At 38.6% G+C, this 26,752-nt stretch overlaps 1 protein-coding gene across 11 annotated transcripts in view; it reads left to right on the top strand.

Moving 5' to 3' along the window:
- The window catches only part of DMD (dystrophin), a 1,937,833-nt gene that overhangs the window by 1,353,465 nt on the left and 557,616 nt on the right, over window positions 1-26,752 (top strand). For all 11 annotated transcript variants that reach the window (XM_073357918.2, XM_073357898.2, XM_073357881.2 and 8 more), the window contains one exon: window positions 22,212-22,447. In XM_073357918.2, coding sequence (XP_073214019.2) covers window positions 22,212-22,447 — 236 coding nt within the window. The remainder of the gene's footprint in view (window positions 1-22,211; window positions 22,448-26,752) is intronic.

The raw sequence follows: 26,752 nt of genomic DNA, 5'->3' as shown, positions 1-26,752 counted from the left end.
AAACATAATAAGGAAGTTTATGGACGTAAATCTCTGTGATTCTCAGAATTTCCAGCTTGGTCTCTGATTCTATAGAATGCTTTAATGCATGGATTTATTTCTGTATAATCTAAGAGAATAAACATTACATCCGCACATATGTTTCAATAACAAAAGTTTGATTTAAATCAACAAAAAGGCGGCTTCCACATTATATTTAAGCCAGCCTGTAGCAGGAGTCTCAGTATATTGATAATACATTTTCTGTAATACACAGATATGACAATGTTGTTGACAAATGGAGTGTTGGCTTTTACTTGATTTTTCAGAATCTAGTTGCTTACGTCAAACCCTTAAAAGTTACTTGACAGAGCTTTTATTGTAATATATTTAAAATGAATTATAAAAAGTAAGCTACCTCACCGATTTGCAGTTAATATAGTGTTGGATCCATAGCTCCTCTTCTTCTTCTTTTTTTTCTTTGACCTGTTAGCAGGAGGTTTTGAACAAAAGCATCAGGGTAGATGAAACAAGTGAGAGCAGTGGTAGCAGCACTCTTTCACAGGACAGTCAGTATTTACCTAATCTATGTCTGGACTCATTTCTCTTTTTTTGTTCTCGATACAATTGGCTTTGCAGCTTTTTTTTCTTGTATTTAATTTCTCTTTCAGGTTGGGGAGAGCAAGAGGATGTGCAAGGCTCATTTTGATAATCCTCTTGAAACTCAAGCAATGGTGTTATACAGACTTGATCAGAATATCAATGAAACCCCATTTGCATTTATGCATAATTTCAGACTTGCTTACTCCTGGTCCAAAAAGCAAGTTGAAATGATATACCTGATTCATGTGGAGAAACTTCCAGTCCAGAAAGGCTGTGTTTATGTTTTCATCTAAAATTCAGAAAGTTAAATTGAAAACCTATTATAGGATTTGAGCTACTTTTCTTCTTGATGTAAATCAAGCCATTTCCAGGAAATGTGACAATGACAACATTTTGTAATTCTAGAAGATGGGTAGGGTCATGGACTCTGACTCCAGGTATGTGTTATTACATCCTCAGAGACCAGGGCTTTCTCCTAGAGTCCCAAACCATCAAAAGCACATTTCTTCAAAGATGTAATTAATACTGCTCACTAATAGACTTTGGATGGGAGCCAGAGTTAAAGAGTTGTAACCCTTCTGCCAGGTGGAGCCACCAGTAACCAGCAATTGGGCTGGGTTCAATATCTAAAGGTTCCTTTCCATGGATACAACACAGAACCAGTTCGAGCCCCCACCCAGTAACCTGGGAAAATTACACACCATGGCTGGGCACCACTGAGAGGCAATACTTCCCCATTCACAAGCACAGAATCTGCGTGTAGAAAAGAAACTTTTTAATAAGAGGAGGCAAGTAATCGGCGTTAATTTTGGAAAACACCGTAAACAGGGTTCATAAACATAAACCATGAGCAAAAGACCCACCCCCAAGTAAGTTGGGCAGTGTCCTTTTCCCCTCAGGTTCTTAAGTCCAGCAACCCAAAAGTCCCTATAGTGCCTGCCTCTTCTCTGCGCCTAATGCACAGTTGCTGTACTTGGTCAGTGCAGACACAGTGTTCAAAGGTGCCTCTGCAGAGTTCATCTCCCACCGTGGGAGGAGGTAAGGAGGCACCTTACTTGAACCACTGCTCGGGCTCTCATCTGCCTCCCCTCTCCACCAGCCACCCTGCTGGCCGCTCATTGCGCCTCTCCACTGCTGGCCACTTGCTCTGCTCACCACCTCATCAGCCACTCATTCACCAGCTGACCATCAGTCACCTTCTGCTGGCACCTGCCTTTCTGCTGTGACCTCTGCACATCAGTCTCTTAGTGATTTTCAGCTCTTTGCAGGCTGGGCAGAAACACTGCCCCATCTCAAGTGATTCCACCTCTGATTGAGCATTTAAAATAACAAAAGATGCTCCAAATGAAGCCTATTTAGCTCTTTCTTTGAACAGTGGGGAGGAACAGGTGAAACCAGTCTGGGGACTCCTAGGGAGAGTCAACACACCTCCTAGCTGGGACATCTGTCCCCCCTCCTCTTACTTTCACAGGGATCTGGCATTCAAGTCCCTGGCTTAACGAGGTCCTTTCAACTGAAGGTGACCCCCCTCATTTGGGACAGGTTAAGCACAGTCTTGCTTCCCTGTATTACAACATAATTACAACATTTTGGTAACAGCATTTCACTACCCCTGCATTTGGAAATAGCGGTGTCAGAGTAATCACTTTATCTGCTGAATATCTAAGCAGACTAGGAGCAACCTGTATTTACATAAACACACCCAAAGTCTCTCTCCCTCCCAGATAGCTGTCAGGGGAGCATTCATTCAGACCTTGCTTACAGAATCTTAAAGATTCCCACCCCCAACCTCTCCTACTTTAAAGACAGGTGCATTATTTCTCTCTTTCCTCACTGTTACGGTAGCCTATCTTAAGTTACTGTGATTTCAGAGAGAATGATAATGGAAATAGAAGTTATGTCCTTTCTCTTCTGTTGTGAAAAAATTACGTCTGTTGAAAACTACATTTTCATTAAAATATTTTTAGTTGTTTAGTAGAAAACAAAAACCATAGTAAGTTTTAGAGAGCATTTTGCACTCATTGCTTTTTACTTCCCTCTGCTGTTGCTGGTTGGCTTTTCTTTTTAGTTTATTCTCGTTCATCCCAAGGGTGTTCTGTTTTACTCCTTATTGGCCCACCCACCACGGCTGAAAGCCTTACAGGGTAGGTCTCTCTTTGCAGTGCCTCCTGGTGTTTCTGTGGCAACAGGAGGTGATGCAGAGAGTGACTTGCTCTGCGCTAATGCAGCCTGCTAACAGAAGAGGAGGGAGCATGATTCAAACCATCCTGGATGAAGATCTTAAGATCTCAGTCACTGCCCGGCTTCTAATGGTGAGGAGGAAAAATACAAAAAAAATCTTCATTTCTCAGACTGCAGAAGACAAGGCTGCTACTCAGTCAGTAAACTTTCCTATGATATCTATTCTAGGGTTTTATACTGCTGCCCATCACTGTAGTATCTGAACATATTATTCCTCCCTTCAGTCAATGAGTGGTCAAGAGGAGAGCAGGTAGTAAGTGGACAAAAGGAGCTAATTGATTGAATTTCCTACAATAGATCTTCACCATTTTGAGATGGGGAAGAAAGCAGATACCTGAGGAAAACTTCTTGTATAAGATTAAAGTAAACCAACTGTAATCATGAATATTTTAGCTAGACTTTTGAAAACAGAACATGTTATGTATCATTTTTTGAAGAGTATGTGAAAATGAATGGTTGGCAAAAGTGTCATGAAGAAAAATATTTTGATAACATTGTCACTGATGAAGAAAGCAAGAGGGGAAGATATTTACAGTCAGTCAAAGAAACACATTGTCAGCAAGAAAGCAATGTTGCTGAAACTGGCTTATGGAACAGCAGAACCTTCAACCTTTTCTTAATTACCTCAACATTTTTCATTAATTATTTCTACAATGAAAAGTAATGGACTTGACACCTGTTACGGGAGTAGTAGTAAATGCTGTTAACTTAATTGAACCCTGACGCCTTCAACACTGTTTATTTCAAAGCTGCTTTGATCAAACCTCTGCAGATGACTTTTTTATGCAACATCCAACAATCCTACTGGGCTTTTGAGTATATCAAAAAGATCTGTTGAGATTTCCAAAGGTTTTTCAGTCTTCAACATGATCCAAATATTATTGGGATCAAAAAAATAAATATGAGCTTACTGAAAAGGTGCATTAGATTATTCCTGTGACTAACCTTACTAAAAAGCTCAGTGAACTCACTCAACAGCTGCAGGGGAAAAGAGAGGTTATTATACACCCGGGTGCAATGAATTCAAAGAGAAATTGAGTTTGTTGGTAGCTCTAATAGAAAAGACAGCATTACAGCACTTCCTGTTCATGGAAACATTTGTGGAGATGTTTGATGAGAGTACACTTGGACATGATGAAGACTATAAAGAGTTTTATGCGCGTGTGTGGATGATTTAAAAAAAAAATCTACATTATGAATTTGCCAGAAAGTTTGCAGATCTTTGAGAAATTGAAGCCATTGGCAATGTTTCTTTTATTGTCCCCTATCATGACGGATAACATCAGTGAACTGACAGCCAAAAGGAATGAACAGTTATATTTGGACAGTGGTGCATTAGAAATGGAAATTATTGCCATGCAGATTGACATCCATTTGAAAGCAACATACTGGGATGTTGAATTTTTTGACTTCTATTGACAAAGAGGTCTGGCATCATCTATGAAAGATGTTACTGCAACTAACCCATAGGGGCCTGATATGTTAATACAGCCATTCTCTGATGGAACACTTCTGCTCCCCATTCACAACCACATGGACAACTTACTTCCATTCATTATAACATTACTCTACAGCAATTGCTTACATGAAAAACTTTTTAATACTTATGCACTTATAAAAAAAATTGACATGCACAAAAATTCCTGCAGAAAATAGTTTGACGCTTAAAACTCTCACATTTCTCAGACTCTCACCAACAAATACTTCAGAGGTTTGAGAGACAATGGAATGCCTAATTGAAGAATCAAGAAATGGTTATCTAAAAGCCTCTTTCTCTCTCTCTCTCACACACACACACACACACTTGCATGCACATACAAACGCACGCACTAGAAAAAAGAAACTTTCATAGCCCCACTTAAGTTATCTTTTAGTCTTGTCATGTTCTAGGGTGTAGTTCAGATCAGTGAGAGGATGTGTCATCACTTACCCTGTAACCCAGAGTGCCTTAAAATACTGTGCTGCTGTAGTTCCCTTCTCTGGATGATCCAGTCAGCATAGAATCATAAAATATCAGGGTTGGAAGGGACCTCAGGAGATCATCTAGTCCAACCCCCTGCGCAAAGCAGGACCAATCCCCAATTTTTTTTGCCCCAGATCTCTAAATGGCCCCCTCAAGAATTGAACTCACAAGCCTGGGTTTAACAGGCCAATGCTCAAACCACTGAGCTATCCCTCCCTCCATACACTGAATGTCTGTGTGTTAAGCAGCTCTGACTCAGCAACACTGATTCCAGCAGCAGTTACTTGTTACACCCCAGTCACATGCTGATATACACCAGCTCTGGTTACACCTGTCAAGATGACCCCAACACCCTCCAATCCTGAATTTTCCCAACACCATGTGTTCTGCAATGTCCAGCCTTCTCCTGGATCATTCAGAGAGATATTAAGGTTCATTTTTTTCCTGTAAAGATACAATACCCACCTGCTTGCCACATTAACTGGTGTTAATAGTCACTTTAAATCCAATACAGCATGCAGTTGGTTTGATTAAAAATGAGATAGGATTTTCAGTGAGTATAAAGGATAGGGTTATAAATGATTACAAGCAAATAAAAGTGTAAAATGCTTTCTAGAGATTTAACAAAACAATCTATAGTCTTTGTTCAAGATAGTTTCCTTACCTAACTTCCAGCAAGATGGCTGACCACCCCTCTGGTTAGGATCTCCCACAAAGTCCAAAGTGCCAGTTCCTTTGTCGTCTTAGGTGAAAGACTCCTTGGGATTCTTTGCATCTCTCTTTTATAGTCCGGTCAACCTTTGAAATAGATTCTTCTGATGATTACACCCCCAAAGTAATGTTCATTCAAGCTGTAAGGAAGGTGACATGAAATCTCCTAGTGAAGAAAGTTTCATGCTGGTTTCTTTCCCTGCTGGTGTTTGTTAAAATAAAAATTGATTTGTTTCCTGCAATCTCCTCCCACTGCTGTGATGCTGAGTGGTTATCTCCTCCTTTTGTTGGCTTGATGGTCTTGTTTACCATCCATGTAAATAGCATTCCCATTTTCTCTTAATTTACCTTTGAAATACCTTCAAGGTGGCAGAACCACATTTATTTTGTCTAGGTTGGGGTAACTTGAGCCCATAATTTCTAATAGGTTTGTAATTTTGAATTTGTCCACTTATGTACACAGTAATACTAATGATCAGTATGGTGTTAAATTTCTATTGATATCTTTTTACAGACGGGTTATGACAGTGAGTTGAGGTATGCTGAACTGGTCTGCCTCGCTGAAACTCATTATCAGGTACCAGTGAGCCTCTAGCCTTCTTGCACGAGGATGTTGTTAGGGTCACAAGGCTACAACAGAATAAGTAATATTTGTCAGTAATCTATTTCTAGAACTAGTATTCTTCAGGTTACCTCTAGCAGGTCCTCAGCTTTACTATAAGTGACCTCTTATGATGGTTCAGCAAACCCCTCAGAGGATGGGAGTAGCTAACATCTCCTGTCCAAAAGAATTAAAATATTATCCTCAATTAAAAATTAACCTCATGCGCTGCAGACAGACCAGGTAATTCATCACCAGAAGCAAGGGTGGCAGAGCCTACCCAAAAGGGGGGGGGTCTAAGGGTGAGGGCCCCCCATTCCTGTCCCTTCTCTTCTGCCCTTGGCTCTACCCCAGCCGAGCCAGAAGCTGGAACGGTCTGGGAGCTGCGGACCCTCCACCTGCCCAGGGTGAGGGGGTCAAGAGCAGCTCCCGGCCTGTGCCCCGCCCCGAGCAGGTGGAGGGTCCTCAGCATGTCTCCCCACACGGCTTTTACCCTGGGCAGGGGTCCGTGGTGTGGGGATGTAGGCCAGGAGCTGCTCTTGACCCTCCCCCCAATCAGGTGGAGAGCCCATGGTGCGGCGCCACACAACTGCCTGGGCTCCCCAGCCAGGCCCCAGCTGCCGGCCTGGAAAAGGCGGGGGGGGCGCTCAGGGAAAGTGGGGGGTGGGGGCAGAGCCCCTGCCAAACAGTGGACAGGCCACTAAAAATAAAAATGAAATAGGACTGTTGATACATGCAAACTGATGATGAACTGTGTTTCTTGTCAGAAACATAGCTACCTTCTTTATCAAGAAATTCTTGGCTCATAATATTGACACCAAGCACGTAGACCACAAACAAGTAATATCCAGATAGTTAGTTGGGAGTTAAAATGCTTTATAAAAAATATATGTCCAAAATTTCCAAATAAGTAAGCCCTCAAAATGTCATGTATGAATAGCACAATGCTTCAGTTGATACAAATATATAACAATCAGATTATGTTATGATTTTATGTCTCATTTTTGTACACATTATTTGTTTGTATTCCTCCTCTTATGTGACCTCTCTCATGCACTCCAGTGTAGTCTCATACAATGAAAGAAACCAGCCAGAGGGAAATCCTAAAACTAAAACTAAACGAACCAAAAGAAAACCCAAATCACATTCAGAGCAATAGCCGATCAGATTGGTGACCATTAACTTTTTTGTTTGTTTGTTTCACTCTGGGCTGTTTGAATTTCCTGCTGGCACAGTTTTCTGCTCTCTCCCCCCTCACTATTTATACTCCAAATCATAAGCACATGCAGACTCATGATGATGATAGAGCCTCTAGGGCAAATGGCGAGCCAGACAGGAATTGTTTCCTTCAGTTGTAAATTTCCTGGAGCTGCGCGTCATGCTTTAAAAACAAAACATTGTTCACAAAAACAATTCCCCCACAGCAATTCTGTTTTTTTCATTATTGCCACTATAAATGTATTTACAGTACACCAGTGTGGCAACATTTTAACCTATTTTTATGTTAATAGCACTAGCATTTTCTAAAAATAATTGCGTTTATAGGAGTAGAAAAAATAGATGTAGCTGTGTAATTACTTATCATTGACAATCTTTACGAGCCAATGAATAAAGCATACCTGATACAAAGTATCATATTTGATCTGTATGGCTTGTATAAACAAGAATGGATATGAATAGCAAAGGAAGGCTTTTAAGATTTTGCTAATACAAATCATCTCTGTTATTGCACTTTTTCAATTGTGGATATTTCAGTAAGCATTGTCTTCTATTATTATCTCAACATCTTGTATTTTTAATTTTCAAAAATCATCAGGTGATACTGAATTTCACATCTCTTCATCCACCTCTTAAAAATATGTAGTGGGGTCAATTAAAGATTGTTGGTGATAATTTAATCAATGATGCAGAGCAGTAGAATTTAGAAAGTGTCCAAACCATTCAAAAGATTCTTTTACTTATTAGCATAATTGTCTAGTTAATTCTTACATTGAACTGCAACAAGCCATTCCCTAGCCACGTTCACTTTTCAATTTTTAGTGGGCCCATCAATCATCTTGAACGTGGCCTGAGGAAAGTAACAGTAACAGTATATTACTACTAGGAGACTGAACTTGCAAGTAGTTTATCTTTCAGCAAGGTTTTGAATGGAACGATAAGTTGTCCAAGCTGAGTGAGCTTTATTAATGATACCCCAGATTGCAGATATATAATATACTCTTCAATCAATTTCTTTGCCACCTGTCCATATTGTAGGCATGGTCTAGCTGGGTTCAGATTTAATGATCTTGGCCAACACATATAGAGCAGGCAATTGAACTTCTGCAGTGCCTATTCCTGGATTATTTCCCCGTATTGTCTTTAAAAGATTTCCTCAGTTCCTTTTTAGCACAAGTACATTTCACATAATTAAGCTCGTTTATCTCCTTTTGAGTCATACTGATCTTGAGTGATTGAAACCCAGATTATGGCTTTAAAGTTCTGACTCAACTTGTATACTCAGAAACTTGCTTTAGGAGTCCCTTCTCTACTGCATTTATTCTTATCAAATAGGGTATTATACTCCATTTACCCACTGTGGGTGTCCCAGGCCTGAGCAAGAAAATTGGCAGAGGCTACTGTCAAGACCAGTGGCTCAGCATTCGCTGATACATATATTTTAATGATCCTTGCTGTACTTAGCAGTTTGTTACTTTCACCTTAGGGATGCTTTAGCTATCATGGGCATAAAACTATGTAGACTGCTTTTCAGAAATGTGATATTTACATAATTTACTTCACTGAAGTGATTCTAAGGATTGGATAGAATAATTCTTGAATCATGTTCTTTCAAGGAGCTATGTTCTCCCCCTGCCCCCCCCCCTCATTGAAAGCCATTGTCGGGGTTGGGAGGAGGGGCAACCAGGGCATTTATTTATATTGAGAGAAAGAACTGTCTTAACAGCTCTCTGATTAAGTTTGTGACCATGATGTTTTTTTTTATGTTGGGAAATGTGTGTCCAATAAACAGTTCAGTGGTGCTGCTGCATTTGAAAAGCCAGGGGCAGCAAGAACAGGCAAAGTAGAAATTTCCTCCTGTTCTACCCTCTGAAAAAGCCAGCTGTGCCTGGGAAAGCTAGCTGGCACTTTGAAATTCACAGTAGCAGTCTAAAGTTATGGTGACCTTCATACTGACCAATAATAACAACATCATATTGGATACTTAGCTTTTAGTATTGTTTCCCCCCATCCCACCCCACAGCAACTAGTAATCTAGCTTGTTTTCTTTGTAATCATCTTCTCCTAAACTTCCTACTTTTCCTACAGTACTTCCTTTTAAACCTCTGTATATGTTCTGGTATATGGTAGTTTCTGGTTCTGGTATATGGTAGTTTCGCATTTGCATCTGTACTTTTGATCCTGCTCTCCAGCCTACTGCACATTGCAGTTTAGATCTAAATCTCATTTCGCCCAGCATCTCCACTGTTCCCCTCAATTCTCAGTCTCTGCCCATATTTCTAACTAAAAAACAAACAAACAAAAAATAGTACAGACCGACCAAAGAATCCAAAGCTTCCAGGCCACCCCCATGAATTCTCGAAAATTAGTAAACAATAAAAAAAGTTCCACATGTAAGTTCTATATTATGGACTCAACTGTGCAGCCACACAGTAAGATCCCTTCATCCTACAGATTGTCCTGCTGAAGTCAGTGGGACAACCTGTGTGACTAAGTGCTCACCAACATGGTAAGGATTGCCCACTCAGGCCCCAAACAATTGTCTTTCATGGAATATTCATTTCATAGTCCTATATTCATTCTAGCAACTGTCATTTTACTGAATATTTCATTGTAAAGAACCATCAGACATTTGGCATTTTGTTCAAATATCAAATGGCTCATTACACTAAAATATAGTTCAGAGCAATAAAAGCTCATTAGACATTTATAATCATGCAATTGTTTAATCTTGAGAAAAAGTATTAAATGAATGCTTAAACATTTTAAATGTTTTTCTTGTTTATTTTAAAATAGCGAATGGGCCTAAATCTTAAAATGTCACCAGACAAAGAGATTACTTTAACCCCCTGAAAACACTGAACAGTTTGAAAATGTAAAGCCCTGCTTAAGTGTCACATGAGTCAATAACTGAAGATGTCTCTCTCTTTTCTCACTTCCCTCCATTGTAAACTCTGCTATCCAGTCCTTTCCTCCTCCCTCAGTGAAGATGGAGGCCCTGTCCCATCTCTGTTCTGTCAGTGGGGGCTGAGTCTCCCTCCCTCCCTGAGAGCTTTGCAGTCTCTCTGCTCTCTCCTCTTGCTGGCTCTATGCCATTGCTTCCCTCTGGCTGACTCCCTGACATGATTCTCCTTCTTTGATTCTTTGGAATTCTAAAGGATTTTGGACTGATATTCCAGCTTTCCTAGGTATTTAAAGCCTTTAGATCATTAACCCATTTCGTATGTGAACATTAAGAACACCCCCTTGATTGCAGTCTCATTCATGGAATGGGTTTAGGATTTAAAAAGACAACATTTGGTGCTAATTGGCAATCTTGTTGGACACTGATATTGAATTAACCTCTCAGCCCTTGAAGAGGTCTTTTCAGAAAAAAGTTTGAGGCTTGTAGGATGATATGGGTTGGGGATACTACTACTCTTCGTGTCTGTGATACACCTATTCAGGGGATAAATAAATGCATTCACTTAACAGAGCTCTCAATCTGGCACTTTTCAGAAGCATTAAATTGATATAGAAGAGAATTTAAAAGAAAGCTAGTACACCCCTGCAAAAGACCTCCATGCCACCATTCCTATTTCTGTTCTGTCCTATTTCTGTGTGATATACACATAGAATCTGGCCTTGAATTCCAGATTATGGAACTTCCACAGTAATTTGACTCCTGAGATTCAATCTTTCAAGAAGCACAAAATACACATGTATTTTCTTGGCATGCTTTCGCTGTATTTCAAATCCCTGGTATAAGGTGAGAATTGGAGCCTTTATAACTACTCTAATGGTTTAGAGTTCTCTTAGAAAAGATATTTATTCTCTCTCTTTCTTTCATATTCTCGTTCTTTTTTAACCTAAGCAAAGTGATATATTATTTCTGTGTTTTATTTTTCTTAACTGTGTACTTTAAGTCTTTCCTTTCTCTATGATGTAGTGGAATAGCAATGAGGAGGACTCACATTGATACAAATAAGTTTTCTATTGTGTGTTTCTCATGCTGGAAGCTTTAATGGTCTTTCTAGTTTTTGGTTTGAGCATGTAACAGGAATGAGCTGTTGTTGTAGTCTTCAAATAATGTTAAAATAATGTGTTTTATTTTCTCTTCATCAGGATTTGCTGCTCTAGAGCTATGAGTCTCATTGACTTGATTGCTTTTGTATTTGTATAAGTTAATTTGGCTCCTAAAAAACTAATTGTCTTGGGGGAAAAATCTCCTTTGAGCCATATAATCTTTCACTCTCACTCTAGATAAAATAACCAGATCTGTTGTTACATACTATCAAACACTTAATGTAATTTTTCCTTATTAATTTTAATCACTTATCTATACTTCGGTAGTGAATGTGTTTGTGCAAGTATGTGTATTGAGAGAGAAAAATACAAGGAAGGTGCTGTGTTGTTCTAATGTTGTTTCAGTACTTGTGGGACATAAATGCCATGTGGAAAACACCGTGTGATTGGTTTCTAAAAGACATCATTCTAAACTGGTAATCTCAAAGGTTTAACACTTCAGTCAAAATAAAAGAAATTATATCTTTGTGAACAGCAAGAACTTTGTCATAACCTACCTTGAAGCTTTTTAATAAGGATGTCACACTGGACAACGTTTCATCATCTGGAGCATTTCAGCTTCTTGATGCAAAACGCTGAGAAACTAAGCCAGAGTCCAGAGCAACAGAAGCATGTGCATTAGAAGAGAGCTTAGCCAATTCTACAAGGATCAGTTGTCATTTAAGAAAATCACTTTTAACAGCTGGCACAACATAAAAGTCAAGTTTAGCACTGTTATCATAAAAATAAATAAATAAATAACATTTAAAAGCCCTGTTGTTTAGAGTTAGTCAGAGTTATGAATGACTCATTTTCCTCCCCGATCTCTGATCCATGTTGCAATTGGTCAGTCTCAGAGGATCCAATTGTATCTCTGTCTAGAAAGTACTCCCTCAGGAGCTAATAGTAGTGTTGTTTCCTGAAACAGAAGTCAGAAACTATTGCATGTCTTCTGCATTCAGCACCACCTTTTTTACAAAGCCGAGCATGTCATTTCTGCAGTTACTTCCATGTTTGTTGGCCCAGAACCCAGACAGCTGAGTTCAAAACAGATCCTCCTCTTGCTAGCACAGTACATTAGGTAAACGTGTCAAGTTCATTTTTATATCTTAGTCAAACCACTTGTACTTTTTTTTCCTGGTAGTTTACAAGATATTTTTAGATTTTATTTTAAAATCAGCTAGCACAGACAAGTGGTGTTATGCCATCACTCAGAGGAGTCTCCTAAGCACTACAGATATTTAAGTAACCCCAAGAAACTCTCTAACAGGCATTTCACCAACCAGAACAACTCATAATAAGACCCTGTTAGCCCCATTTGCTGCTGTACTCCCTTGTAGTTTTCATAGTATGGTTGGGTTTTTTTTTCTTTGTTTGTTTGGGGTTTTTTTTTACAATTTTTTTGACAATTTTCTTTACAACATGAAAAGATTAATGTAATTACATTTCATATAAAACAATAGATATTTGATATTCACTTTCTTATTTTTGCATGTAATAAATAATTTCAAAAGACAAATACTATACAATCTTCTGTTTGCAGGAATCTCTTATACCATAAAAGATTAACTTTTAATGGGACATTAACATTTCAGTAGGGACATATTAGATATCTTCTGTAGATCATTAGGACTGGAATTATACCTGGTTTACATGACAACACCTGAAGAAATTTAAACAATTTGGATATCACTAAATTACCCCAGGTTGTAATTTTGGAAATAAAACTGGAATGAAGTTGTTAATCTAGGAGTTCAAAAAAGTTTGGTGCTGACATGCAGTATCTCAGAAGTAACTCAGAAATATCTCAGAAGTAACCAGTAAATCTCGGCTTATACTGTGATAGAAGAATAGGTCACTGGTCTCCATAGCTATAATTAAGGCTAAGATTTTGTTACAGATATTTTTAGTAAAAGTCACGGACAGGTCCTGGGCAATAAAGAAAAATTCACAGAAGCCCATGACTTGTCCGTGACTTTTATTAAAAACATCCATGACAATATGGGGAGTGGCCATGTCCCCTCACCACCCTCAGGGAGCCTGGCTCAGAGCTCTGGGGGCCCCTACTGCTCACGGGGGCTCGGAGTTCTGAGGTCCCGCACTGCTTGTGGCTGGAGCTGGGAGCTGCAGCCGCCCCCCTCCCACCCCCCCGCCCCCAGTGGCCCAGCGCTTCAGGGTAACCCCAGCACCTGCAGTGGCTTGGGGAGCGTTGGGGGTACCCTCCATTTCCTAGCCACCGCGGGGCAGGGCAGGTGGACCTTGCAGCTTCCAGCTGCTGGAGGCTGAAGTCATGGAGGTCTCTGGAAGTCACAAATTCCGTAACTTCTGCGACTTCCATGACAAAATCATAGTCTTAGCGCTAGTAAATCAATCCCTTTAATCCAGTACTTGCCTTTTCATCTATGAGAAATCCACCCTTTACAATTCATTTGGATTTTCGGACTCTTGGATCCAAAAGAAATGGCTCTATTACTCCAGGTCAGGCATCTCACCAGTAATTGAGACAAATACTAGTGCTTATATTCTTATTCCAGGCCTCTGGAATCTACACAGAAAGACCATCCCAATGTACTATCAAGTGACATGTGAAGTCTGTGCAACTCGGTTTTAGTATACGTAGTGATAGAAGCTGAGTGAAACCTCACTGAAGTTGGAGGACATAGTTGATGCCCATCATTCAGTAGAAATGTAAGAATCAGTTAAGAGAGCTTTCGGCATGAGATAGCTGAATCAATAGGAACCTCCATCCAAACAAAGACCAAGCAAGACTGGAGAGAAGCTGAGCTGTGTAGGTCAGGGGGGTTCTGCTGGGGGCTGATTGCAAATGCAGGGGGCTGGGATTTATTTGGTAGAGGTCTGTGTGTCTGAGGGCAGTAGCAGCCAGAAGCAGACTGCAAGAGAAGCACAAGTAATATGGCCCTGAGATAAAGCCAATTGGGAGAGCTTATTGGACACAGTGCTCCCTGAAAAAGAGGCTTGAAACAGTGAGCAAAGAAACTGTGTCTCCTGCTATTTGATTCCTAATGTGTTCAGGGAAACAGGGCTTTGTGTACTTTCTTTGTAAATAATAGAATTACATTTAAGAAATACTTGAGTCTATCATCAGATTCTCCTCTTTCTCCTCCAGAAATAACCCACAAGACCCTGAATATCGGCTAACTGCTTGAGTCAACAGAGGTAGCAGCCTAAAAGTCCCTTTTCAACACTAATTTGAATGCAGTAAATCACAGCAGCACTGTGGCAATACTGAGATTGGTGATGTAGCACTCTAGAAAACTCTAGTCAGCCTCATTGTGCTTCTCAAACATAGGCATAGCCAGCCAACTGAAGTTCTGAATGGCTTTTGCAGTCTATCTGCACGGCAGTTAAATACCCTGTGACACTGCCCATAGTCTTCATAGAGATGTTATTGTGATATGATTGCCTGCCCTTAATGCTGGCTTTAATAACAACTATTGCCCCCTCTTATGGATATTCTGGGCACTGATAACAGTGCTCCTGCACATGTATAGAAACAGATTATTACAATTCCATTATTTCTTTTCATTCCCTTTCTCTGGGCTTAAATCACATATAAACAGGCAGCTTAACTATGATGTATTATATGTAAGATAAGTCATGTAAGATATCATTGAAAAGCTTATGGTTTACTGACTATGATTATCCTGTTTGTATGCAGGTATTATTTTTGTATCTGAAGTTAGGAATAGTGGCTATATTTCTGCATTGCAAATATGTTTACAGCTGGGGAACACCCACTAGGCAGAATGCACTCAGTCTAGATGGCTGGCTAGAAAGGACCATTAGAGAAAACAATAGAAAAACTTTCTCTCTCACCAGGGGGCCTTCCTGGGGACACTACAAAAACCTCTGACTCATGGCTGCTGTGGCATTACAGGGACATGTAACCAGGTCACCTGGTACTGGACTCCATCTTAGAATACTGGTGTTTTTCCTCTGACTGGCATGGGAACTAAGCTTTGAGACAAAGAGTTCCTGCCATATGCAAAAGCTATTTAAGGCAGGGGAGTGACATCATCATGGTTCTTTACTGTCTCCTCGCCCCAAAGAGGCTCTTGGAAACACCTGAGGAACAAGAACTGAACTGGGGGGAAGTGTTAGACCCAGGCTAAAGGGGATTTTTAGCCTGTGAAAAGAATACCTGGGGCTTTTAAGCTGTAAGCAAGTGCAACTGTCCCCTTAAGAATTTTTGCAGCCTGCTTGAATCATCATTTAGGGTGAGAATTTGCTACTCATATCCATTCTCTTTAGTATATTAAGCTTAATATGTGTGTTTTGTTTGTTTGCCAGGTAATCTGCTTTGATCTGTTTGCTATCCCTTATAATCACTTAAAATCTATCTTTTGCTTTGTCTAAAACCAGGGAGTGTGAGAGTCATAACTTGGGGCAGAAAGCTGTTGCATATCCTTCTCCACATTGAGGGAAGGGGCAAATTTCATGAGCTTACGCTGTACAGTTCTCTGTGCAGCACAAGATGGTATAATCATGGGGTTACGCTCCAGATGGCGGTGTGTGCACTTGAGCAGCTTGGGCAGTTCCTTAGCTGTAGCCTGCCCATGCAGAGCTGATCACAGCCATCTGTATGTTGTGCAGCTGGGTGTTCGCCTACCTGTATGTGTGCTGAATCCTGGGGGAGGGCTTGGTAGGCTGTTCACAGTGGTACAGCGTAAAGGGAGTCCAGGTTGGTCGGTGGGGGGGCTAAGTGGTACCCCAGTTCCAGGTGGCACCACAGGGGGAACTCATCACATCCCCCTCTGGTAGGCAAAAGCATGTGTAAGCTGACTGTTTATATGTGTTTTAAGCCTAGAGAAAGGGAATGAAGAGAAATAATGGAATTGTAATCATCTGTTTCTATATATGTGCAGGAGCACTGTTACCAGTGCCCAGAGTATCCATAAGAGGGGGCAATGTTGTTATTAAAGCCAGCATTAAGGGCAGGCAATCCAGCATCAGTTTCACATCCTGAACCAGGAGCTGAGCCAGTTCGAGCTGGGAGGATGAGGGAACTTTTGTTTACACAGTGGTGAGAGTTTCCATTGGACTCAGCCATATACAGAGATTGGATTCCCAGGGCAATATGGCTGTTGTCATGGTTAGAGCTCATACCTAAAAAAATTCCCACTTGAATGGGCAAACATAAAGAGAATGAATCAACCATTAACATAGGACCATTAGCCATTAGAAAGGTTCATAGAGCAGGCTTTTCTGTTTGCTGATGTGGTTGATGCATTTGGATATTGACCGAAAGAACTGTAGTATTCATTCTGCTTTGAAAACTGACCAACTCAGATGATACAGACTACATTTCAATTAATGGTATTAACTAAAAAGTTGTCTTCAAATATCGGAGAGTAAAGAATACATATATGTGTGTGTTAAAATAAATGAGCATAACAGTTCTTTTGAAACTCTGTATTTGATACAGATTTTAGACCTATTCCACAAAGCCATTGGAAATCTAGTTTATCTGGTTAGTTTCAACTGCACTGAAGCAACGCTAAGTAGCCGGAGCAAATAGTGTGTTATGTATGTGTATGTTGGACAGTAAAGGAGTCTCTGAAAGTTTTCATAAGAAGGATACAGTTGTAGTCTTATCACTAAATAGGTGTTGGGAAACATAGTTTGACTTCAATGGGCCTCTACTTGTGTGGACCAATTTGCAGGATCAAGGCCTACATTTCTGAATACCGAACTTTTTTTAAGTTGTTTTCATTATAAAGATGTTTATACATTTTATTAGAGATAATTAATATAACAATATAAAATATTAACATATTGAAAAATGAATTGTTATATGAATTTTAATTAGTTATTAATTAATTATTTTATATACAACATGTATATAAACATTTGCATGTACAGGATCTAAAGATTCTCAAAATGGACCAGAGGGCAAATTCCCATTAGCTGCTGCTACTCTAACATTTGTTATTTATTTGAGAATAAGCTATTACATTTGGTGTACCTTACTCAGTGTAGTATTTGCATATTTAATCAGAGGAATAAGAGGTTAAAAAATGGATTTTTTTAAAAAAAATCTGCAATGCTATCTGTTCAGTAAACATGTTAAACTTTAATAGTGAGTGCAGTGTGAGGTAAAAAGTGGAGTCCTAAAGAGGCTAGAAACCCCTACCTTGCAGACAAACTTGAGATAGAGCAAGAGAGAGAGAGTGTAGCGGGGACAGAAAAGAAATAAAAATGGGAACTTGATGGTTGAGGGATTAGTAATGGGCACCTTTACATTCTAAGCTGCAAATTCAAGTACGGCTTATATAGATATAATGATTGATATCCTTGAAAACCAATAATGACCATATTTTCACGAAGACTACAAACCAACATCAGTACATACTTTGCATGCCCAACTTCCCTGATGATAAATACAACCCACCCTCCCCCCACCCAAGCAAACTTTGTTTTTCTGTTGTCCTCTCCTTGGCATCGGTGTGGAATACCTTGTTATGAGACCCAGTCCAAATCAATGTGACCTCCAGCATTAAGTGGTTAAAGTGAGGGTCGGATGAAATAAGATAGGTTGGGATTGCTGCAGCAAATTGTGACTGATGTGTGGAATGAAAAAATCTTGTCCAGCAGAGAGACTACACACAGTTTTGTGAAGTCATTTTTTCACTATGTTGTTATCTGCGGGCTACAGACAGATATGTAATATCCAGCTCAAAAAAAAGAAGGCAGAAAAACAGAGCATGTATAGATGTCTCTCAAGGACAGCGTTACAGATACAAAACAAAATACAGTGTTATAAATACAAAAAAAAATAGAAAACTGAAGTATCTGTTGCTTTTATGTATTGATTCATTACAGTATAATTTCCTATGTATTTTTTTCTCTTTCCGGCAATTAGATAAAATCTGTGACTAAAAGAGATGTACACAGAAAACTTGTTCTCCCTTTCCCCTTCCCTTCCAAATAAAAAAGAAAAAGGAACACAACAGACCTCTAAATAGACTGTAAACATTTAAAAAGTGCAACCCACGGCATTGCCAATAAGCCACAGGTGTGTGCTGCATGAGCAGAAGGAAATTGATAGCAATTGTGAGGAGTATAATGATTATTCCATTCTCATAATACATTCATCATAATGTGCACTTATGCATCTGTTGCTTCAGTAGATTTTTTTTAAGGTAAAAAATCCATTTCTATGCAAATCATTTTAGTGCTATTCTTTATGATTTGGACAATGCTTTAGAGAAGTGGTTGCCAGACTTGTTCTGCCACTTGTGCAGGGAAAGCCCCTGGCGGGCTGGGCTGGTTTGTTTACCTGCCGCATCCACAGGTTCGGCCGATTGCAGCTCCCAGTGGCCGCGGTTTGCTGCTCCAGGCCAATGGGAGCTGCTGGAAGCGGTGGCTAATACATCCCTCAGCCCGCGCAACATCCAGCAGCTCCATTTCCCTCTATTTAGAATAGGAAATAATTATGAAATATTAGCACATTTCTAACTATTCAGATAGTAGATATTACATTATTTAATCATACAGATGAAACATTCCGTTTTTCCTGAACTTATAAAATGTTAATTTAAAAATATTTATATCAAAACACACTTTTCAATGTTTCAGTTAGTGTAGAGTAATTTACAATATAGATAGTTGTAAATTGTCCAGGCTTTCGGAGTCATTAATTGCCACTATATTGAGTAATGTGTTTTCACTATTCCAAACATAGTAGGCCAATCTATTCAAAACAGCCCTAAGAAGTAAATTTTACAGTGTTTTTTACATAACTGATCATTATACTCGAATTAACTGGCAATTTAAGCATGAACTTCAAGCTATCGATTGAATTTTTTTAGTCCAGACTGTAGCTCTTCTGGAAGGAATAAACATAGATGTGGAAACTGTCTCAGTGGCCCATCTTCCAAATGGACCAAGTTTAAACTACAATAAAACAAACAAAAGCAACATCTTGGTCTTACCTAAGTGGGGCAATAATGCCTCTTTGCTTTCTGAAGGCAACATACATCACAGACAGCCTTTCTCTGCGCAAGAACTAGCCTGTCCACAAAAAACAAAATTCATCTTTCTCCTTTTTAAAAACTTAAATCCAGTGCCCAATAACTGTATTTTGCATCTGGAATGCAAGAAACTGCAGGTGGCACCACCCAAGGCTTAATTCTAGCTCTCATGGCTCTGACGTTGTGCCATTTAGGCTACTGAATCAGGTAGTGGCTCTGCAGCTACATTGCAAAGGAGTTATTCAGATCTTCTGGGTTTTTTAAAATGTCAAGTCCTAATACATCAACCTCCTGTACTATTTTATCCTTTTTCTTCTTATGATGGAGTTACATTTTAACACAATAGAACAGTAATCTATAAATGTATTTTAATACATCTGAGTGAGCCTTTTGGGAACACACTCATTATAATAATATGAGGTATTCACCTTTAAAAATATGAGGTATTCACCTTTAAAAATACTTTTGCAAGTGTAGTTTTCAAATCGGCAGTCGTGCTAATAGGTTTTGTGGCTGTCTTTTGCTTTGCCAAACTGTACGTGTAATAGCAACTTAAAGCATAAATTGCCTTTCTGTGATTAACTGCATGCACACACACACAGAAATTCTCTGTGCAGCCAGTTAGCAGATCTAATTTTTGAATGATAAAAGCACAACTAAGGGGCAGATGCTTAGTGTTTAAAATGGTGCACTAACAATGCAGTACTCTTAGGCATGAGTTACCATGAGTAATTATGCTTTCATAGCTTTCCATTGAGGGCCATTTATGTTTACCTGTCTTACAATGAGAATCCAGTGAACCATTCCTGATATGAACACTACTGCCCTAAAACCTGTTCCTTCGCTCCAAGAATCCCCTCCATCTAAGTATGGATGTGACTCAAGTCAGAGATTGAGTACTTCTTTGTTGTCATCTTTTAAAGGAGTTATATATGAAATTCCTGCACTTGTCAGTTGTTGCTAGTTCCATTAAACCAGTCTGTGTGTTTAGGACCTGACCCTGTGTAAATAAATATTTACTCACGTGAGTTGTCCCACCCAGTGAAGATAAGATACATTATATTATTAAATCATGCAGCAAAATAAAGACTATAAGTACCTGGCACCTTATGTTGTCATTTATTTTCACCTGTGTGATGTGTGTCTAAAATGCTTCCATTCTGATTTTTTACCATTTTACACATACTTTGCACAGTGGTAAATGAGAATGCATGTTGTCAGGCAGTGGGGATGCAAGTCCTAGATGTTTGCTTATACAATTACTTATTATTTTCTTTGTAAACAAATATGAAGGTCAGTTATATTTTGCAAAAAGAACAGGAGTACTTGTGGCGCCTTAGAGACTAACAAATTTATTAGAGCTTACGCTGCAAACAAGTACTCCTGTTCTTTTTGTGGATATAGACGAACATGGCTGCTACTCTGAAACCAGTTATATTTTGATTTCCCTATATGGACTAAACAATAATGCCTGTTCCAGGAGGTAGGCATCCTAACAAGAGATCAGAAATACAATCAAGTTCAAACAAGCAACCAAAGGCCTTTCTGTGCCCCAAAACATCATCCACACCAACAAAACTAACCTAGCCCCTGCAACACACTAATGCCCCAAATAAATAAAATAAACGCCCCTATTGAGAACCCCTGAATCTCTTCAGTAATCTGCACATATTGATGAACTATGCAGATTCAGTCATCAGAATCAAATAATTTTAGATGAGCAGCAAGGAAAGAATTCTAAAATGGAGAGACCCATAGGTGGAATTCCCTTGCCAGCAGATTCCTCTCCTATAAACATTTTTGCTAATCACAGCTAATATAATGTGGGAACATGTATAATGCTGCAAGTGAGATCAGAGTCCAGTTGTTTTAGGTGATGAACATATACACTTTAAGAAACAGTCTGTGCCCAGAAAAGTTTATAGTCTAAACAATCAGACAAAGGGTGTGAGAGAGGAAGTTTTTTAAATCCCATTTTACATGCGCACACAATATATCCCCTCCCCATAATGTTTCAATAGAAATTTTCCAGTGAGGTAACCACCAATGACGTTCTTATCCTTGCCTGGAATATTGGAGGGTAGTCCCCATTCATTCCTACTCCCACCCACCATTATGCCCAGGAAATAAGAGCAACCCATTCAAAAAGGTTGTTAAAATGCAGCTTCCCCCTGTCTTTGCTGAGACTCTAACCTCACAAAAAACTAAGATGGCTCAACCAACCAATCTCTGATTTGGGTCATCTTGAGTAGTCTATTTTCCGTGAGTCTCACATCTGTAAGTGTCACTCCCATCATGACCTTCACAGAGTACAGACTGTTCTTACTGTTGTAGCAAAAACAGCCAACACGATGATAAATTGAGGGAGAGACAACCCCAGTTTCACTGGTAACTCAAGATTTGAGGGGTAGGGTGTAGGTCACAAAGGTTTGGTCGCTACTGGAACAACAGGTGTTTTTTATCCAAACTAAGCAGGGCGTGATGTGCAGCCCAGGCTTTCAGGGAGCAAGGGAGCAGAGTACTTCAGTGACAATGCGTTTGGGGGTTGTGATTACACAGGGGTATTCCTGACACTGCCTTTGTCGCAGCTGGGATGGGGTGAGCTGTTACAGGTAAATTGGGTATGGGGGCTGAGAGGAGAGGCTGGGTATATGTGAAGAGATGCTTGGTATACTGTATATAAATTCATGTGATTGGTTTTATTTGCATTTTCACGTTTCAAGTGGGCAAAATATTACAAATGATACATTCATTGAAATAATTACGTTTTCAGTGAGTGAACTATGTTACTGAAATGAGCAATTTATCATGGTCCCTTTATCCAATAATGTCAACATTTTTTTTTTTTAATTTTCAGAAACTTCTGGTCAAACTGTTACTGTGGTTACACAAACCGTGGTAACCAAGGAAACCACCATCTCCAAAGTAGAAATGCCATCTTCCTTGCTTCTGGAGGTGCCAGCTCTGGCTGAGTTTAATAAGGCCTGGGCAGAACTCACTGACTGGCTTTCTTTACTGGATCAAGTGATAAAATCCCGGATAGTGACAGTGGGTGATCTTGATGACATCAACGACATGATCATCAAACAAAAGGTATGAGAAACATTTAGACATTGATTTTTGCAGTTGAAACCCTGTAACAGCTATTAAAAGGGTAATCATTTCAGCAGGGAACATAAGAGGAAACATTTAGATTAAGGTGAGTAGCATACAACTTCCACAGTTAATCTGTTTTAAATTGACTTCTAGGATTTGAATTTTAAAGTAACTGAAAAAGGAACAGAATAGTTTTTTTCATAATGAAAACTGCATTTAACAGAGTATCAGATTGTTCCCTTTTATGAACATGTGTGTGCCATAGCAGTGAAATCAGATCTGTCTATCTTATTTGTAATGCACCCATCATTATGGGTCACAGGCTAGGGAGTCAGATATGGAACACAAAACAAGGAAGGAAATATATAGAAAGATCCACGATGTAAACAGAGAAAAAAATAAACTGTTCTGTACCTTTTTCATGTTTGAGTGTTTCTGTAAGAACTTTCTGAGAGGTTTGTATCCTGCTGTCATCTTGTTATGAAAAGCTCCTCAGTCCCTTTATACAAAATAATAGCTTATTAATGCAAGTGTTTTGTCAGCAAATTGCGTAAGTATTAGTCATCTTTGAAAACACACAAAAATATGGAAATACATGTGCATAGACAAAAAAGCAAAACTTCAGCAACTCTGTGGCAATAAAAGTAATTTGTTATTATATAGCCTGAAAGTAATTACCTGCCTTCCAGATTTAACAGTGTTCAATATAAAAGATTCAGCTTGCCTGTGCAAAACTTTAAGTGCTAAACTTCCATTCATTTGAGCTCTTGTAAACTGAATTTATGGCTTTGTATGATAAAATATTCCTCTGCTTCATTCTCCAAAAATGAAGCCTGATTATCGCAGAGGAGACAAGTTAAATTGTTTTTTCTTATTTAAAGAAAAAAAGAAAATAGATAGAATGGAGAAATTTTGTATGATCTTTCTCTTAAACAATTCAACAAGAGAAGGATTTATTTAAATACATAACCAGCTATGTCCTTTCCTGTTTCTTTTTTGTGTATTTAACTTTTCACAACTTGTGATTATTTGACATAGGTTGTTTTCGCCCCAGATACTTTTATGTTGTATTTCCTTCCTGAAGTAGCAAAAGGTTTTGGTATTCATCTCTACCAGTGATTATAGGGCCGGTCAATATTTTCAGATTAAATCTGTACCATCTCTTAAGAATGTCATAATTGTATTAGGTTTAAGATAGTATACTACGGAAACTAGATAAAAATAATTTTAAACAGTTTCAAAACATATTATTTTGGTCATTTCTAAGTGACATGAAGCCCAAACAACAGACATGTTAGATGATTAAGATTTTTGTACTTTTTTAAAACCTTAGATCGAAAAGGTACATGTTGTCAAATACTTCATTTAAAATGATCTGATCATTTTGATATTTAAATAGTAATAGCCAAAATAATAAATCCTTAAATTTACATACTTGTAATTTGAGAGGAAAAACCCAGCTAAGTATGCATATTGTCCCATATACTATTAGCAGATTGGTATAATAATCTAAAATAGATCCTAAGGAGCTGTTATAATCTGTCAGGTTAATAATAGTCTACAAATAAAGTTGAATTTTTACAATACAGTCTATAATTTATCAGGTCAAATATATACCTTTACAACAATGATCTGTTGTGAAACCTTCAAAATTTATTAAGTTTCATAAATCGCATTTTCAGAATTAGCCTGCTATCAAAATATTTACCTTATTAAGAGCTATTAGCCCATAAAAAATGAAAGTTGCCACTTTTTTCTATGTACACTAAAATATAGATCAGTAGATGAAAATATCAAAAATACATCCTGGTATTACTTTATATTTGGCAGTCTAGGGCTTCCAGAGAACATTACCTATTTCTTTCATTTTAGCTCCATTATTCTTTATGATCTGCACGGTACTGCACTTTTTTCCCTTTTATTGAAAAATTTACAGGGCAGGACTGTTTTGGCTGGCAGTTGAGATTCTTTCTATTCTTTTAACCAGCATAAACTGTCTGGCTTCTAATTTCATAGATATATAATTATTTCTCCAGCTAAACTCCAGAAGAATTTTGAAACATAAATGGTCAAGAGCCATAATACTTTTCCTTGCTCTGTGTTAATCTACCAGATTTTAGCATCGTAAAGTGTAGTTAAACAATAGCTTTTCTTATTTCTTAGAGAATATCTTCATGTGGACTTAAGTCTTCCAAAGAACATGCTCATTTTGCCTACATTGTACGCTTCTGTCTTTCCTTATCTACTCCTTCATCTACTCCAGACTTCTCTAGGAGTCTGAAATCTTCACTCATAGTGATCTCCTTTACTAACAAAAATGACATCTAATGATATCCACCATTTCTCTAGGGCACCATAATTTTGAACAAAATTCTACATCTACATGTTTTAAAATAGCCAGTCTATATCTCTGATTGAGCCTACCTAAACGTCTATTTATCCAGTATAATGCAGTTGTATCTATCTATCTGTCAACCAAACTACACAGCCTATTTTTCATTAGTAATTGCCCAAGGCTGCAGTACTGTAAATTCCACCTGAGAATCCATGTCTCCTAACTCTCAGTCCTGTGATGACCATGAGAGCAGATATATTGTCCTTCAGCCTGGGACAGAAAGTCATCAAACCTGATTCTGTTCCTGACTGTATCACTGAATTGTTATGTGAATTTAGCCATGTAATTTAGCCTAATAGTTTCAGGACTGACAACTAATTTTAGACGTCCCAATTTTGTGGTTCCCAAGTTGATACGAATAAGGCCCCTGCTTCAGGAGGTGCTGTGCACCCACAACACCAGTTGAAGTAAATATGAGCTGTGGATGCTCCGCTACACTGAAAATCAGGTCAAAGGTGATTCAAATTGAACACCCAAAATTAGTATCCACTACTGAACATGTTGTCCACTTAATTTCTGTATGCCTCAGTTTCTTTACCTATAAAACAGGGATGAGAGTACTTACCTCACAGGGGGGTGAAGCACATTGTGATCTGTGAGCATGGATTGTTGTGCCAACTCAAAGCCTATAAACCTCAAAATCCGGCTCTGTGTGGGTGAACTGATTTATGGTGCTGCAATTTTTGGGGATCCAACCCAAGATGTCTTAAGTGCTGAGTATCACCCTGTAAAAATTGGGTCTCATAAAGGTGTCTCAAATTAGGCATCCAAAAATAGACACACACAAAACTTTTGAAAATGTTGGCCTTTTTCATACCTTGCTCTAGAAAGATGAAACAAGTCTGTTTTATTTCTGCATCTTTCCTTTTAAAAGAAAGAAGAAATTTTCTTTAATAAATATAGAAGTTAAATAATATTTTAAAGAACCAAAAAGAAAATCCTCCATAAATCTGGCAGTACATGTAATAGGGTAGTTTCCAAATTGTCCAAGTAAAAAGAAGTGATCTTAAGCTGTCCTGTCCTCCACAACAGCACATAATGTTATTGAGACTAAATCTCTAGGGGCATTTTGCTCAGGTTCATTTCACTCTCTTTGTGTCACAAGATCATAGACACTAACCCTGCCACATTTATGAAGGAAAAACATTTAAGACACCATTAGCTCTCAAGTGAACTTTGCTTGAAAGTGGTCCCAATGAATTGGAACTGTGAATGGTTACAGTAATAAAGTATCAAGTACAGAGCTTGCGTGCTTGTGTGTGTGTGTATAACAACAAAAATGTGATCTGGCCTTAGTGTTACAGGAAGCAGTATGACTTTAAAATATAGTAAGCAATGCATACGTCGTGTAGAGAAAGGAAGTTTGCAGCATAGCACAAAGGTATTATAATGTCTAATAATTTCATCCTATTTGTAATTACTGTTTCCCATATTTATTTCAAAAATATGAGTGGGACCAGATTTTTTGCTGTAATAATATATCTTTCTTTAATGCAAGTCTACTAAAGTGTTTTTAGAAGTACATAAATACATAGTCCTCTTCTGTATAGTTTAAGAAACAGACACTTTAAAACCCACAGAAAATAATTAATATTGGTATAATAGTTTTTATTACTTTGCCATGTATTCATCAAGGGAAAAATACCGTACACTCTGACACAAAGGATTAATCTTTTGCAACAGTTGGAAGTTCGAAGCTGTGATACGAGCAGCATATTGTCTGAAAACTGACTGACAAAACAGAATTATATGGAATTTGTCTTCCCTAACCTGGCTCTATGGCTAAAGTTGAGGAAAATGATGAAAATAAATAACATACTAAGATGTAGACTGCTGAGAGAATCAACATAATAAAGTTCAATTCAATTGGTTTCAAATGATGCTTCATTTTATTCTCAAGACTTCAG

Source organism: Lepidochelys kempii, chromosome 1 (assembly GCF_965140285.1).
Source record: "Lepidochelys kempii isolate rLepKem1 chromosome 1, rLepKem1.hap1, whole genome shotgun sequence".
Classification (NCBI taxonomy): Eukaryota; Metazoa; Chordata; order Testudines; family Cheloniidae; genus Lepidochelys; species Lepidochelys kempii.
Note: the sequence above shows the minus strand (reverse complement) of the source record. Positions and strands in the feature narration are given on the sequence as shown.